Here is a 13320-nt window from a genome sequence, read left to right as displayed (position 1 = left end):
ATACTATTTAATGGTATTATATTACAAAATATATAGCTTAAAAAGTTTAAAATTAAGTTTTTAACTTTACAACTGACTTCCTTATAATTATGTTTTAATATTTGTTTTATTATGTGTAAAATAAACAGTTCATTCTTTAAAAATTTTTTAATTACTAGTATAGTAATTTCAGAACATGCCTATTTATAAAATAATTTACGTGTATTTTGTGCGGCTTAAATAAGCTACTTAGTATTAACTTCTAAATTTCCGAAATTCGTTATACGAGAGGCTATTATAATATCAGGTTTAAGTTAAGATTTCAGATGGGTAACGTACGGTTAAGATCCAGTCAAATTTCGACCCGCTAAGTAACTTGAAAACTACTTGTGCAAAATGAACAAAATTTAGTTTTTTGATACTTAATGTTTTGATATACACTTTTAATTTGATTTTCAGTTCACAATAGTATTTTCTAGATCACAATAATACTAAATCATTTTATTACAATTTAGCTCGAGTTTTTTAATTTTCTTATATATTATTTTTTAAATTATGCAGCCCGCAAATACATGATTTTAACGACTTGAACCTAGAAACGATTTTTAGTAAATATGAATTGCTGACTACAAAAGTTGTCCACCACTATCCTAAAAGTTTCATTAGTTTCAAAACCATTCATATCTAAACAGGATTGATTACAGATTACACAAGAGTTTTTAAAAATTAAGTATTTTAATACACTTTGCTGGGCTTATAAGGAAACAAATGTAACTTATTTTCTTAAGCCCTGTAAACCACTTTAAACACAGCCCGAAAGTGCGTGCTTAAGAAGTACCAGACTAAATTACATTTCGAACACAACTTTTTCAACTAAAAAGTTTGTACTCAAGAGAAAAACTACTTTGTAAAATCGTGGGGGGCGATTATTTTTCAAATTTCTGAAAAGGGGGCGATTTAGAAAATGAGTTTGGGAAACCCTGGTCTACATCCTCAAGTAACCAATCTTTGAAGTCTTCATGGTTAAGCCAACTTTTTTTTAAAAAGGTTTTAAACTGTACTTTACTCATAATACTTAAAAAAGCTTTTAAATTAAATCTGCAAAAAAGTTGTGAAGTATATTAAAACATTCACAGTAAAAAATTAATTACCATTACTGCTACTACTTTTGAAATTATTATTTATAAACAAAAATTTAACCTCTATTTTTTTAACATAAGTAATACAACACTAATCTGTATTCATTTTAATTTTTTTTACTGAAAACAAGTAGTTGTAAACAAATAACAAATAACTTTATTATTTAAAAAATAAGAACTAATAGTACAACATAGTGTTTTTTAAACTACATAAGTAACTAAAAATAAAAAGTTTATTAGAACTTTTCAATGAATAGTTAACAACAACTTTCATTTCTCTAAACTGTTTGATTTTACTTAGTAAATATAAATTTAAAACTTAAAAAAACTACAATGTTAATACTAAGAATATTGAAGAACTAGCCGCAAGGCTAAAAAATTCTAAATAACCACTTAAATAATAAAAATTACTACTTTTGAAGAAAATATTGAAACTGGATTAACTAAACCTCATTCTAGATCTAGAAAAAAATTTCCCTGAGATTTTCAAAAACTTCCCTGAAATTTAGAGAAAAAATCAAAACTTCCCTGAGTTTCCCTGAGTTAAAAGAAAAATGCCAAAATTCCCTGAGTTTCCCTGAGATTCCCTGAGTTTCCCTGAGATTTTCTACAGTTTGAAAATTCCCTGAGATTCCCTGAGTTCCCTGAGTGTGTGGCAACCCTGCAAAAACTAATAAAAAGATCTCAACTTCTAGAGGAGAGATGATATTTTAATTTATTAAATTTTTTCAAAATATTTTAAACCAGACTCAGTTTCAGTCAAAGACCTCTTCAGTGCTTATTTAAAAAATATAGAAAGATATATGATAGTCATGGAAAACAGTGCTAAAAGAAAACATGAATAAATACAAATAATCTTTACTTGAAAATAAATATTTACTTATAAAACAAAACTAATTAAATTTGTTATCTTACGGTTAAATGTATCTTACAGTTTAATTTTTTTTGGGTTAAGTATCAAAATAAATATGTTAATCAAAAAGTGTATAATAGAACAGTAATATGAACCTATATACAAGTTTGTTTCTTTCTTCTTGAAAGTTTTTAAAGTAAACATTGTTAAAGTAAAATTGTACTTATTTGTAATGCAAGAGCTTAAAGTTAAAAATGTTTTAATTTGAATTATGTTGTAGCTATAGTTTTTACATGTTTTATAGCTTAGTTAAATACAACAGTAGTTGATAAGTGTGTTTTGAAAAAATTTCTACTCAAATAAAAATGATATGTATTTATTTGTCAATATTTTATATTTGTTTTTGATTAGTTTAATCTTTAGTCAAAAATATCTTTCTTGTTAAAGTTGCTAGTAGTTTTAATAATTAATTTTTATAGCAATTTTACTCTTAAAAGAATTTATAATATAGTACAAACATTAAGTTTTTTTTTTGTGTCAGTTTATATAATTCATTGTGTTATATTTAGCTAAATTTCAAATATAAAAATTTTATTTAGTATTTAAAATGTGTTACATCAAAAAAATTAACAAGTTTTCTTAAATCAGCACAGAAGTTTAATCATCTATTAGAATTTGTAAGAAATTTATACGCTGCAGTATATTACACAAAGCAAAACACTTTTTCTACAATTTATTTTTCAATGTTTACTTGAGGTAAAGGTCATATTATGTTTAATTTAGTTTTATGCTTTCTTTTAACTTCAACTTATAGCAAAAATATTTTACATATCACTCTAAATAGTTTAAAAAAATAAATAGTGTGTTGCTCAATAACTAAAGATCTTTTTATGCATCAAGTTCTTTGACCCTTATTTTAAGTATTGAATTTATTATCATGTTTAATAAACATTTTGCTCACTATGTTCTACATGACTGCAATGTTTTATTATATAGAATTTTTATTCATTTTTCCTGAGAAGATATTTTACAGGGTTGCCACTCTTTGAGCTAAAAAATCTTCCCTGAGTGACCAAAAATTTCCCTGAGTAACCTTAAATTTCCCTGAGTTTCCCTGAGTATTTTTCAAATCTTAAAAAAAATTTAGCTTCAACACCGGACTTGAATGCACCATGAATAATGTGCAAGCTGCAGGACCCTGTGTTAATAAGTTGAGGTAGACCTGAAGCCTCTCTATCAAAGTCAACTTTTTTTGCAAGAGCAACGTTCACATTTGGTCCATCCATTGAAATTTGGATCAAATTTTTTAGGTTTAACTTTTGAATTTCGGTCAATAGGGCTTTTTTTAAATTATCTGCAGTACAGTGACCTAAAAATGCTGAAGTAAAATATTGACAGTGTACTTTTTTTTTCTTCATGCATCTCACCACCAAATCGAGTTGAGTTTTTTGCAAGACTTTATTGAAACACTCATCAAATGAAATGGAATAAAAAGACGAGCACAAAACTGTTTTTTTTAAAACATCTTTAAAAAAAGGGGCTATACCAAAGTTTGTTATATATGAATATTTGGTTCTATTCATGCAGAACTTTTTTGCAATTTCACTATCAGGAAACATGGTAGTGAATAAAGTGTTATTATTATCGCAAGAGTTTCCTGACCAGTTTTCTTTGGTACACTTGAGAGCCCAATAAATTTCAGCAGCTGTTGAAGAAGTTGCAGCTGATATACTAGTTGAACTATTAGCCCTGGATTAGCAACTTAGAAACTGAATTAACTAAACCTCATTCTAGATCTAGAAAAAAAATTCCCTGAGATTTTCAAAAACTTCCCTGAAATTTAGAGAAAAAATCAAAACTTCCCTGAGTTTCCTTGAGTTAATGCCAAAATTCCCTGAGTTTCCCTGAGATTTTCTACAGTTTGAAAATTTCCTGAGATTCCCTGAGTTCCCTGAGTGTGTGGCAACCCTTTAGCTAAACCACAAAATAAAATCTAAAAATTGGATATTTTTAAGTATAAAAACTAAATCATTTTCTAAATCTTAATACGCCACTTACCCTAAAATATGGACTGGCTCCAGATAAAATAACACGATGTGCAAAGATTCGTGAGGAGCCAACAACAATGACAACATCCGACAATTCTTCTGTTTTTCTCATATTGTCAAGTACTTTCAATAGCTGAAAAGGATACTTTTGTGACTCATGTGGAATACCTTTTTTCAGTGATGGAGAACAAGTTTTCAAGTCTACAGTCATTGGTAGACAGCAATCATCAGACATTTCAGTTGTAATCTTAAATTCTTAATTAAATGCTAAAAACATGCAGTTATTGTAAAACTAAACTCAGCAGTACTTTTTACTGTTATAAACATAAGTACACAAACATTAATACAATTTTAAAATATTTAGTAAAAAATATTTGAAAATAAATGTAAGCTTTTATTTTAACTAGAACTGCAATCAGTAAACTGTGAACCGCAGACAGCATGCAAGCCCATGAAGGGCAAAATTGCTGCCTGCAAGTAAGCTAATAAACCTGCAAAAGAAAACTGTACACTAGATATTCAGAGATTGGAAACTAGCAAGAAATTTTCGTGATATTCGATATCATGATATCCTATAAAACCTAATACTAAACATTCAACTTTAAATCAATAAAAAGTCGATACTTATACTTTTCTGACAACATTGAAACTTTATATTATAGTTCTTAAAGGTCTTATTTTAATTGACCATTCCTTAATTTTTGCTATTTGGCCATTTTTTATGAGCAGTGACATTTCTATTACAGTGAATTTTTTTGTAGGTTAAAATGCTTATTCACAGCTTCATACATTTAATTTTAAAAAGTTGATACTTATACTGTTTTGACAACATTGAAACTTTATATTTAAATTTTTAAAGGTCTTATTTTAATTGTTCATTCCTTAATTTTTGCTATTTGGCCATTTTTTATGAGCAGTGACATTTCTAATACAGTGATTTTTCATTGTATGTTAAAATGTTTATTCACAGCTTCATTCATTTAATTTGAAAAAGTCTATACTTATACTTTTTTGACAACATTGAAATTTTATATTTAAGTTTATAAAAGTCTTTAATTTTACATTCCTTACTTTTGCCATTTGGCTGATTTTTATGAGCAGTGACATTTCTAATATGGCAACTAAAGGGTACCCGCAGTCTGTTTTTAGTTTTAGTCAGTAATACACTGCACTTTCAGTTGAAAAAATGCAAGCTAAAGAAAGGTGCTCAAAATTCAAATAATAAGAAATTAACAAATAAACAGAAATAAGAAACAAATACACAAGAGTTTTAAATATTGTGTTTAGTTTTTACTAATTTTTTATCTGTTATGGTGATGTTTACTATTACTAATATTATAGTAATATTACTATAAGTCATATGTAAATGTTCTAAATTATCACTTACATACACAAAATTGTTTCAAATTCGAAATAGGATACAATTAAAAAATTTTTTGTATATGTGTCAACCACTAGGTTTTAATTTGCAGTTCGGTAATTACCAAGAATGATGTTTCACCAATATCAATCTGAAATTGTATTATATTCAATGTGTTTTTTAAGCATGATTTAAGGCAAAGTAATAAACAAAATTAAACATATTTATCCTAAACCAATAAAACTTAAATGTTTAATCGCTTTTAATTTTCAGTATTAAATGATTATTTCAATACAAGAATTTATGTTAACTATCAATATCAAGCTGAAATTATAATACACAGGGTTGCCACTTGGTCAGGAAAAGTCAGGAAATCAGGAAAAGTCAGGAAAAATTTAAAAAAATTACAAAAGTCAGGAAAAGTCAGGTAAAAATGGGGGGTTTTGAAAAAAAGTCAGGAAATTTTATAAAATTAAAAAAAAATTCATATTTTGTCAGTTTTAATTTACAAAATTCCTTGTTTTCTAAAGCCTTCAAGCGGTAAAAATTTATTAAAAGTCCTTTAAAGTCAGAAAAAAATCCAAAATTTTCCTGGAAATTTGCAAAAATATTTAATTTTATTTCCAATACCTTCACCTGGTATAAATTAGTAAAATATCCTTTATACAGCTGCAAACAGTTTCTATTAACATATTGAACAAGTACCCTACTTGAACAAGCAGATTTTGTAAGCTTTTTAGTATTGATGATCTGTAGCAAGGACACTTCCATAGTGAAACTGATATATACACAAAAATTGTAAAAGTTCCTTATATGTCATTTGTTTATCTAGATACATTTATGCTAGGAAATGCTAAAAAATTGTGTCCTTTTTCAGACAAGCTGTGTTTATAAGGTGATAATACAAGTATTTTGCTGATAGAACTGTTTATTACAAACATGAATCATACACAGATGGTTTAAGTGGTGTACTGGAAGTTTGATAGAATTCAGCAAAAAACTGTTGTTTTTAACCTGTATTAAAATTAGATTGAAAGCTTTATATAGTTTCAACTGTTAGATTATGTAATTTACAATAAGTTTAATTTAAGAGTATGATTTAGAAAAGTCAGGAAAACTTTGGTAAAAAGTCAGGAAAAAGTCAGGAAAAGTCAGGAATTTTTTCTCAGCTTGATCAGTGGCACAATGAATACACTTGATGTCTTATATAATCATAATTTTTGGATAAAAATTTATCTTTTGTAAATACATGAATAAAATTAATCTATATATCATAAACTAATAAACTAAAGTATTTAATTGCTTTTATTTTACAATTTATTTTAATTAATTATTACAATTAGTTTAAATCAATTTAATAATTTATATTGATTATGATACTGTAAAATATAATTGATTGAATATTTTAGTTTATAATATATTAGTTTAGTTCTTTCTATTTATTTATATAGCTTGTTTAAAACAAAGTATTGTTTTTTTAGCCTAAAACTATGGTTAAATAACACATCAAACAGATTGTATTTTCAGTTTGATATTGGTGCTGACCTGAAGAGCATAACCAAATGTTATATACATTTTTTTTTTGATATTAGTTGAAAATCACTTTAATTCTCTGAATAGATTAGATACTACAAATTTTTTTTATTGTATATGTGTCAACCACTAGGTTTCAATTTTCTAGTTCAACTCAGAGAGTTTTAAAGTTGTCATTAGGGCCCCTATGCCATCAGACCACACATCAATAATAATTTTCACTGAAACTTTTGTAACACTGTTGCAGGTCAGAGTAACTATTTTCAAAGTGTTTTGTTACAGATCAATTTTTTAAGAAATTTTCCAGTATTTACCTAGCCAGTATTTACCTTTATGTTGCACCAATATTAAACTGAAATTCAATAATAATCAATATCTTTTTTTACCATAATTTCAATCTAAAAATTAAAAATTTTAGACTTAGATGTTTAATATTAAAAGGTACTTTGTTTTAAACAAGCTATATAAATACATAGGAAGAGTTAAGGTTATGGTTAACTTTAGATGAACACCAATATCAAGCTGTAGTTATAATAGATTTGATGTCTTATTTAGTCACAATTTTAGGCTAAAATTAATCTTTTAGAAATACATGAATAAAGTTAAACTTATATATCATGAACTAATAAACTTAAATATTTAATTGCTTATTTTTTACAATATAAAATGATTATATCAATACATAATTTATATTGATTACGATATTGTTAAATAATATTGGTCAAATATTTAAGTCTATAATATTTTATTTTAGTTTTCATTCTATGTGTTTATATAAATTGTTTGAAACAAAGTATCATTATTTTAATCAAAAATTATGGTTCAATTAAACATTGAATGTATTATATTTTCAATTTTGTATTGGTGCTCACCTAAAGTTAACCATAACCAGAATTAATTATATTGATTATAAACTATAATATTAGTAGTTACCTAGCTAGGATGATGTTGAACTAATATCAAGCTGAAATTGTACTTGATATATTTTCAATCATAATTAAAGTGTATAAAAATTTATATTTTGTAGTACAAAAATAAAATTAATCCTAAGGAATTTTTAATTAGATTACCGTACACTATTACATGATAATTCAGGACATTGTGTCCATAACTTATTTGTTGTGTAAAATATTTTTTGAATACAAGCACTCTGTTTTGTCACATCATCACATGTGGAAAGTAAACTATTAATTTAGATTTTAGCATATTAAAAACAATTTTGTTACATTAAATATAAAATATTGGTAATATTTCCTGAATTATTAATGATTTTGACCAATATCAAGCTGAAATTAGCCTTCTCCCCACCCCTATCTTAAGGCCATCTTAAGAGAAAAACGCTTTTTAATATCAAAACTTTTTCAAAGGAGAATTTATAGATACATATTACATTTTGATATTGATATTCAATTTTTCAAATTCATATTCAAATTATTTATATACCAATCATAAATTTAAAATTAAAGTTTACATATTAGTATAATATATTTTATATTACATTAACATGTAAAAGAATATACAATTTAAAGTTCTTATTTTAAAATTAAATTGCCCGTAATTTTTACAACATATTTCAATTCTGGCACTTTAAATAGAACGAAAGTTAAGTTTTTTTATCTAATTAATTATACTAAATATTGCAATTTAAAAAAAATATACTAATAACATAATAATTATATACAAAATGAATATACAATTTTATGTAACTAATAAATATTTAATTGCAAATGTTTTATAATCGTATTGCTATTAACATATTGCAATAAAACTCAATATTGCACTTTAAGTTAATACGAAACGAACAATATAATATTATTATACAACGCATATTAAACATACATTTTAAATTTGATAAGCAAATAACGTAAATTAGTTTACGTCAAATTGTTATTTTGAAAACATTTTTTAATATCAATAATGACTTGTTATAATAAGTATAGATTTAATTTAATTTTTGTAATTTTGTTGACTAGATATTTTAGCATATGTTTTATAATATATTGCAATTAAAAATATTTATACAGGGTTGCCACTTTACCTGGAAAAACCTAGAATTCGACAATTTAGGCAAAAATAATTTGGAAAAAGCTGGAATTTTTATCAAAAAACCTGGAATTTTTAACAATTTCAGTAGAAAAATTTCGGTTTCACACGAAAAATATATCATATATATATGATTTTTTGACATCATCAAAAAAAAATTTTATTAAAAAACACATTTAAAGTAACTTAACAATATATTTTCAAAGTTTTTGTACTATTTAACACAGTTTCTTATAAAGAAATTGACTTAAAACTAAAAATAGACCCAACAATGTGTACTTTTAAAAACCTGGAAGAAATTTGGAAAATCTGGAATTTTTTTTTTCAAACGAGTGGCAACCCTGTTTATATAAAGCAGTTTAAATGAGTATATTTTATTAAATATACAAATAATATAAGTTAGTTTATATTTATTATCCTTTTGTGAACAACTTTTAAAATCAATAATGCCTTATTTTAAATAATAATTATAAATTCGGTTTAAAACATGAAGTTTAAAAAAAACTTTAAAAGATAAATACTTTATAAAAAATTTGAAATCTTTTTGTTTTACTTAGTTTATTAGTAGTGATCACATTAAAAAACACTTGAAATTATTTGAAACATCAACAACAAAAATTTTGATAATATTAACTGTTTTTATAAATGTGGTCATGTTTAAAGAACTTGAACAAAATATAGTTTGGTTAAAACATAGTGTACTCAAAGTTAAAGATTTATGTGAATTAAATTGTATGATACGTAAATATATATTCACCGTAAATGTACCAGATTGAATCATACATTGAATAATGTTGTTTAAGTTTCATTTAAGTAATGTTTATCATGTGAAGACTTTTATAACTTAATTTTAAAAAACGTAATTTAAGCTTTATTTTTTAGATAGTATTAATTGTACTTTGTATATGTTATCCCCTTTAATATACTTCAATAAAATATAGTTTGTTAAAGTATATTGTACCAAAGGTTGACGGTTTATCTTTTATATGAATAGTTCAGCCTAATGCTTTCTTGCATGTTTATATTAAAAATACTACATAACTTTTTCCACTGATGATTTCGTTTGATTGAGTTCAAACTTGAAAAACTTTGTTTTCTTGATAAAATTAGAAAAGTTGTACTGAGTTTTTAATTGGAAGTTGTTTTTAATTTTTGATTTGTTATTTTCATGGTTAGTTGTTCATTAAGGTGTACCCCAGGTAAAATTTAAATTCATTTTTATCTTTTATACATATTAACATTATATTATAAATAAATTAATTTTGAACAGAAATATTTTAATTTAATCAAATATATAATGTATTATGCAGCTAAAGTTTTAATGTATTTTTCTAAAACTATAAATTTAAATCGCATTACATAAAAATAGTAACATTTTAATAACTTGAAAAAAAAATTCAATTAAATACATTTCATAGATACTTTAATTTGTATATTTCTTTTATAAATATAAATATTATATTATAGGCAAATTAAATTTAAACTGTATAATATAAATTGCAATATTTTAATTTAATTTTACGTTTTAATGTTGCATGCCGCTAAAGTTTTTATATTTATAAATTAAACTGAGATATTTAATTTTCGTTATATTATAGTCATTAAAATGCAATATTTTAAAAACTATTAATGCAATTAAATGTTTAATAAATCAATTTGTTTTTTTAAATTTATTTTGCATATTATTATAATGTATAATAATTACAGTTATATAAAAATTATTAAATATTTTATTTATTATAATAATTTTTAAAATTTATATATAACTTATTATTAATTATATATTATTATATAATTTATAATAATAATTATTATAATAATTACAGTTATATAATAATTATTATATATTACAAAAGATATCTGTCCTGCAAGGCTCAATAATCGAAAGGTTCGTTGTATCGTTTTACACGTCTTAGGACCAAAAATTTTGTGCGTTTTTTTTTTTGTCGTTTGATAAACTACATTATTAAATTTTCATCTGCAATTTAGGCCCTGGTAAAGATACAATTTGAATATAAGTTTGTAAACATGGATATAAATATCAAAATTATGTAAACAATATAAAAAGGAAATTTTACCTAACTTGAAACCCACAGCGCTTCTACTTTACTTTCCGATAAGCTGTACGAAATATTAATAGGATATTATCAATAAAAATTGAAGTAAATCAAATAGTGTACGATAAACAATGGTTGTACAAGCATTTCGACTTTAAAAGTCGATTACGACGTCAATAATTGTTTTAATTTTTTTAAATTTTTAATCCAAAGAAAAGAGGTTTATTAGAAAAGCTGTACAAAACATTACAAGGATATTATAAGTAAAAATTAAAATGAATCAAAAAGTATACGATAAATAATGGCTATACAAGTATTTCGTCTTAAATAGCTGATTATGACGTCAATAGTTGTTTTGATTTTTAGAAACTTACAATCCAAAGCGAAGAGATTAATTAGACTAGTTGTACGAATTATCAGAAGGATATTGTTAGTAAAAAATGAAATAATTTAAATAGTGTATGATAAACAATTGCTATTACAAGTATTTCGTCTTAAATAGCCGGTTATGACGTCAATAGTTGTTTATATTTTTGAAACTTATAATTCAAAGAATAGAGGTTTATTAGATCAGCAATACAGAATATTAGAAGGATATTATCAGCAAAAATTGAAATAAATCAAATAGTGTACGATAAACAATGGTTATACAAGTATTTCATCTTAAATAGTCGATAATGACGTCAATAGCTGTTTTTATTTCTAGAAACCTGTAATCCAAAGATAAGAGGTTTATTAGATCAGCATTTTAAAATATTAGAAAGATACTGTTAGTAAAAATTGAAATAAATCAAATAGTGTACGATAAACAATGGCTATTACAAGTATTTCGTCTTAAACAGACGATTATGACGTCAATATTTGATTTTTTTTTTGAAACTTATAATCCAAAGAAAAAAGGTTTTATTAGATCAGCATTACGAAACATTACAAGGATATTATCAGTAAAAATTGAAATAAATCAAATAGTGTACGATAAACCAGTGGTCGGCACGGTGTACACTGGTGCACACTAGTGTACATGAAACTTCTTTTGGGGTGCATGAAACTTATTTTAGGGTACATGAATTTTTTTTCACGCAGAAAGCAAATTAAAGATTTTTTTAATCTTTCTACATTTAAGACATATTCAACCTTGATATCTAATTGACCATTTTGTTGTTAATAAAACGATCATTTTTGTACTCTCTTAGTTCTATTCTGTTACCTTATGTAAAAATTCTTCCACCCTTAACCGCCCAAAGAAAAACCGAAGTGACCAAATCTTAAAGATTCTTAAAACAAAATTAAACGGTCAGTATTCTATTAATGTTTAATTTTATTAGCTCTTATTGTTTAAAAATATTTTGCTACATTTTACTATATTAATCAGATTAATCAACTGATATTTGACAAAAAATTAGTTAGGCCAAAAAAATTCAAATATGTTTTACTTATAATAAAATTAAAGTATAGGAAGGGTCAATAATATCAGGGCTGTCATATACTTAGCTCTCTAAGAATAATTAAGTCTAGTTTTAAATCATGAAAAACCTAGACAAACTGAGGCTAGTTTTAATATATTTACAAAAACTCAGCTTGACTGAGACTAGTTATAAATTTATTAAAAATCTTGGGTTTATTTTGATATCTTTTTAGAATCTTCAACTGTTGCTTTACTTGAAACTTTTTAACTTGTAATTAAATATTAATATTTAAAAAAATCAAGATCTATAAATGTCTAATTTCATTGTAATTTAAAATAGTTTTTTGCTTACACATACCACTCTTTAAGATTAGCTTGTATACTAAGTCCAGTCTTTAGTCACTCAGGCTTATTTTCTGACTCAAAAGGGGTTAACATGTAATAGTGTCAAACTTACTTGTTAAATTTTAAATACTAAAACTCAGGTTGTTGTAAAAATTAGATCATCGATATTAAAAGTTTATTAAAATGGATAGTGTAAACTGGTAAATTTAAAGGTTAGCGTGTTAAAATTAACTTGGTGTTACAGATTTATTAGTAAAAAAACGATTAAAAGTGTTTACATATTCTTAAACACTAGCGGCGCTAAAGAATGCAAATTCGGGTGCATAGAATTTTAATTTTGTGATTTAGGGTTCACGGATTCGAAATAGCGTGCCGACCACTGCGATAAACAATGGTTATACAAGAATTTCGTCTTAAATAGTCGATTAAGACGTCAATAATTGATTTTATTTTTGAAACTTATATTCAAAAGAAAAGAGGTTTATTAAAAAAGCTGTACGAAATATTACAAGAATACTATCAGTAAAAATTGAAAAAAATCAAATGTGTACGATAAAC

The 13320-nt window shown here is 24.7% G+C and overlaps 1 protein-coding gene across 5 annotated transcripts in view; it reads right to left on the bottom strand.

Annotated features, from left to right (window-relative positions):
* LOC145831873 (kelch-like protein 20) overlaps positions 1–4282 on the bottom strand; it is a 55342-nt gene extending 51060 nt beyond the window's left edge. For 4 of the 5 annotated variants that reach the window (XR_014369689.1, XM_082939221.1, XM_082939223.1 and 1 more), the window contains exon 1: positions 4030–4282. Coding sequence is in view for 3 of the 5 variants with exons in the window: in XM_082939221.1 (XP_082795347.1) it covers positions 4030–4254 (225 nt within the window). In the remaining 2 variants the exon portion in view is untranslated. The remainder of the gene's footprint in view (positions 1–4029) is intronic. The other variant, XM_082939224.1, reaches the window with a different exon arrangement.
* Between the last annotated feature and the right edge of the window lie 9038 nt (positions 4283–13320).

Source organism: Thalia democratica, chromosome 3 (assembly GCF_965202585.1).
Source record: "Thalia democratica chromosome 3, ktThaDemo2.hap1.1, whole genome shotgun sequence".
NCBI lineage: Eukaryota > Metazoa > Chordata > Thaliacea > Salpida > Salpidae > Thalia > Thalia democratica.
The sequence above is the reverse complement of the archived record's forward strand: the minus strand, read 5'-3'. Positions and strand labels throughout refer to the sequence as shown.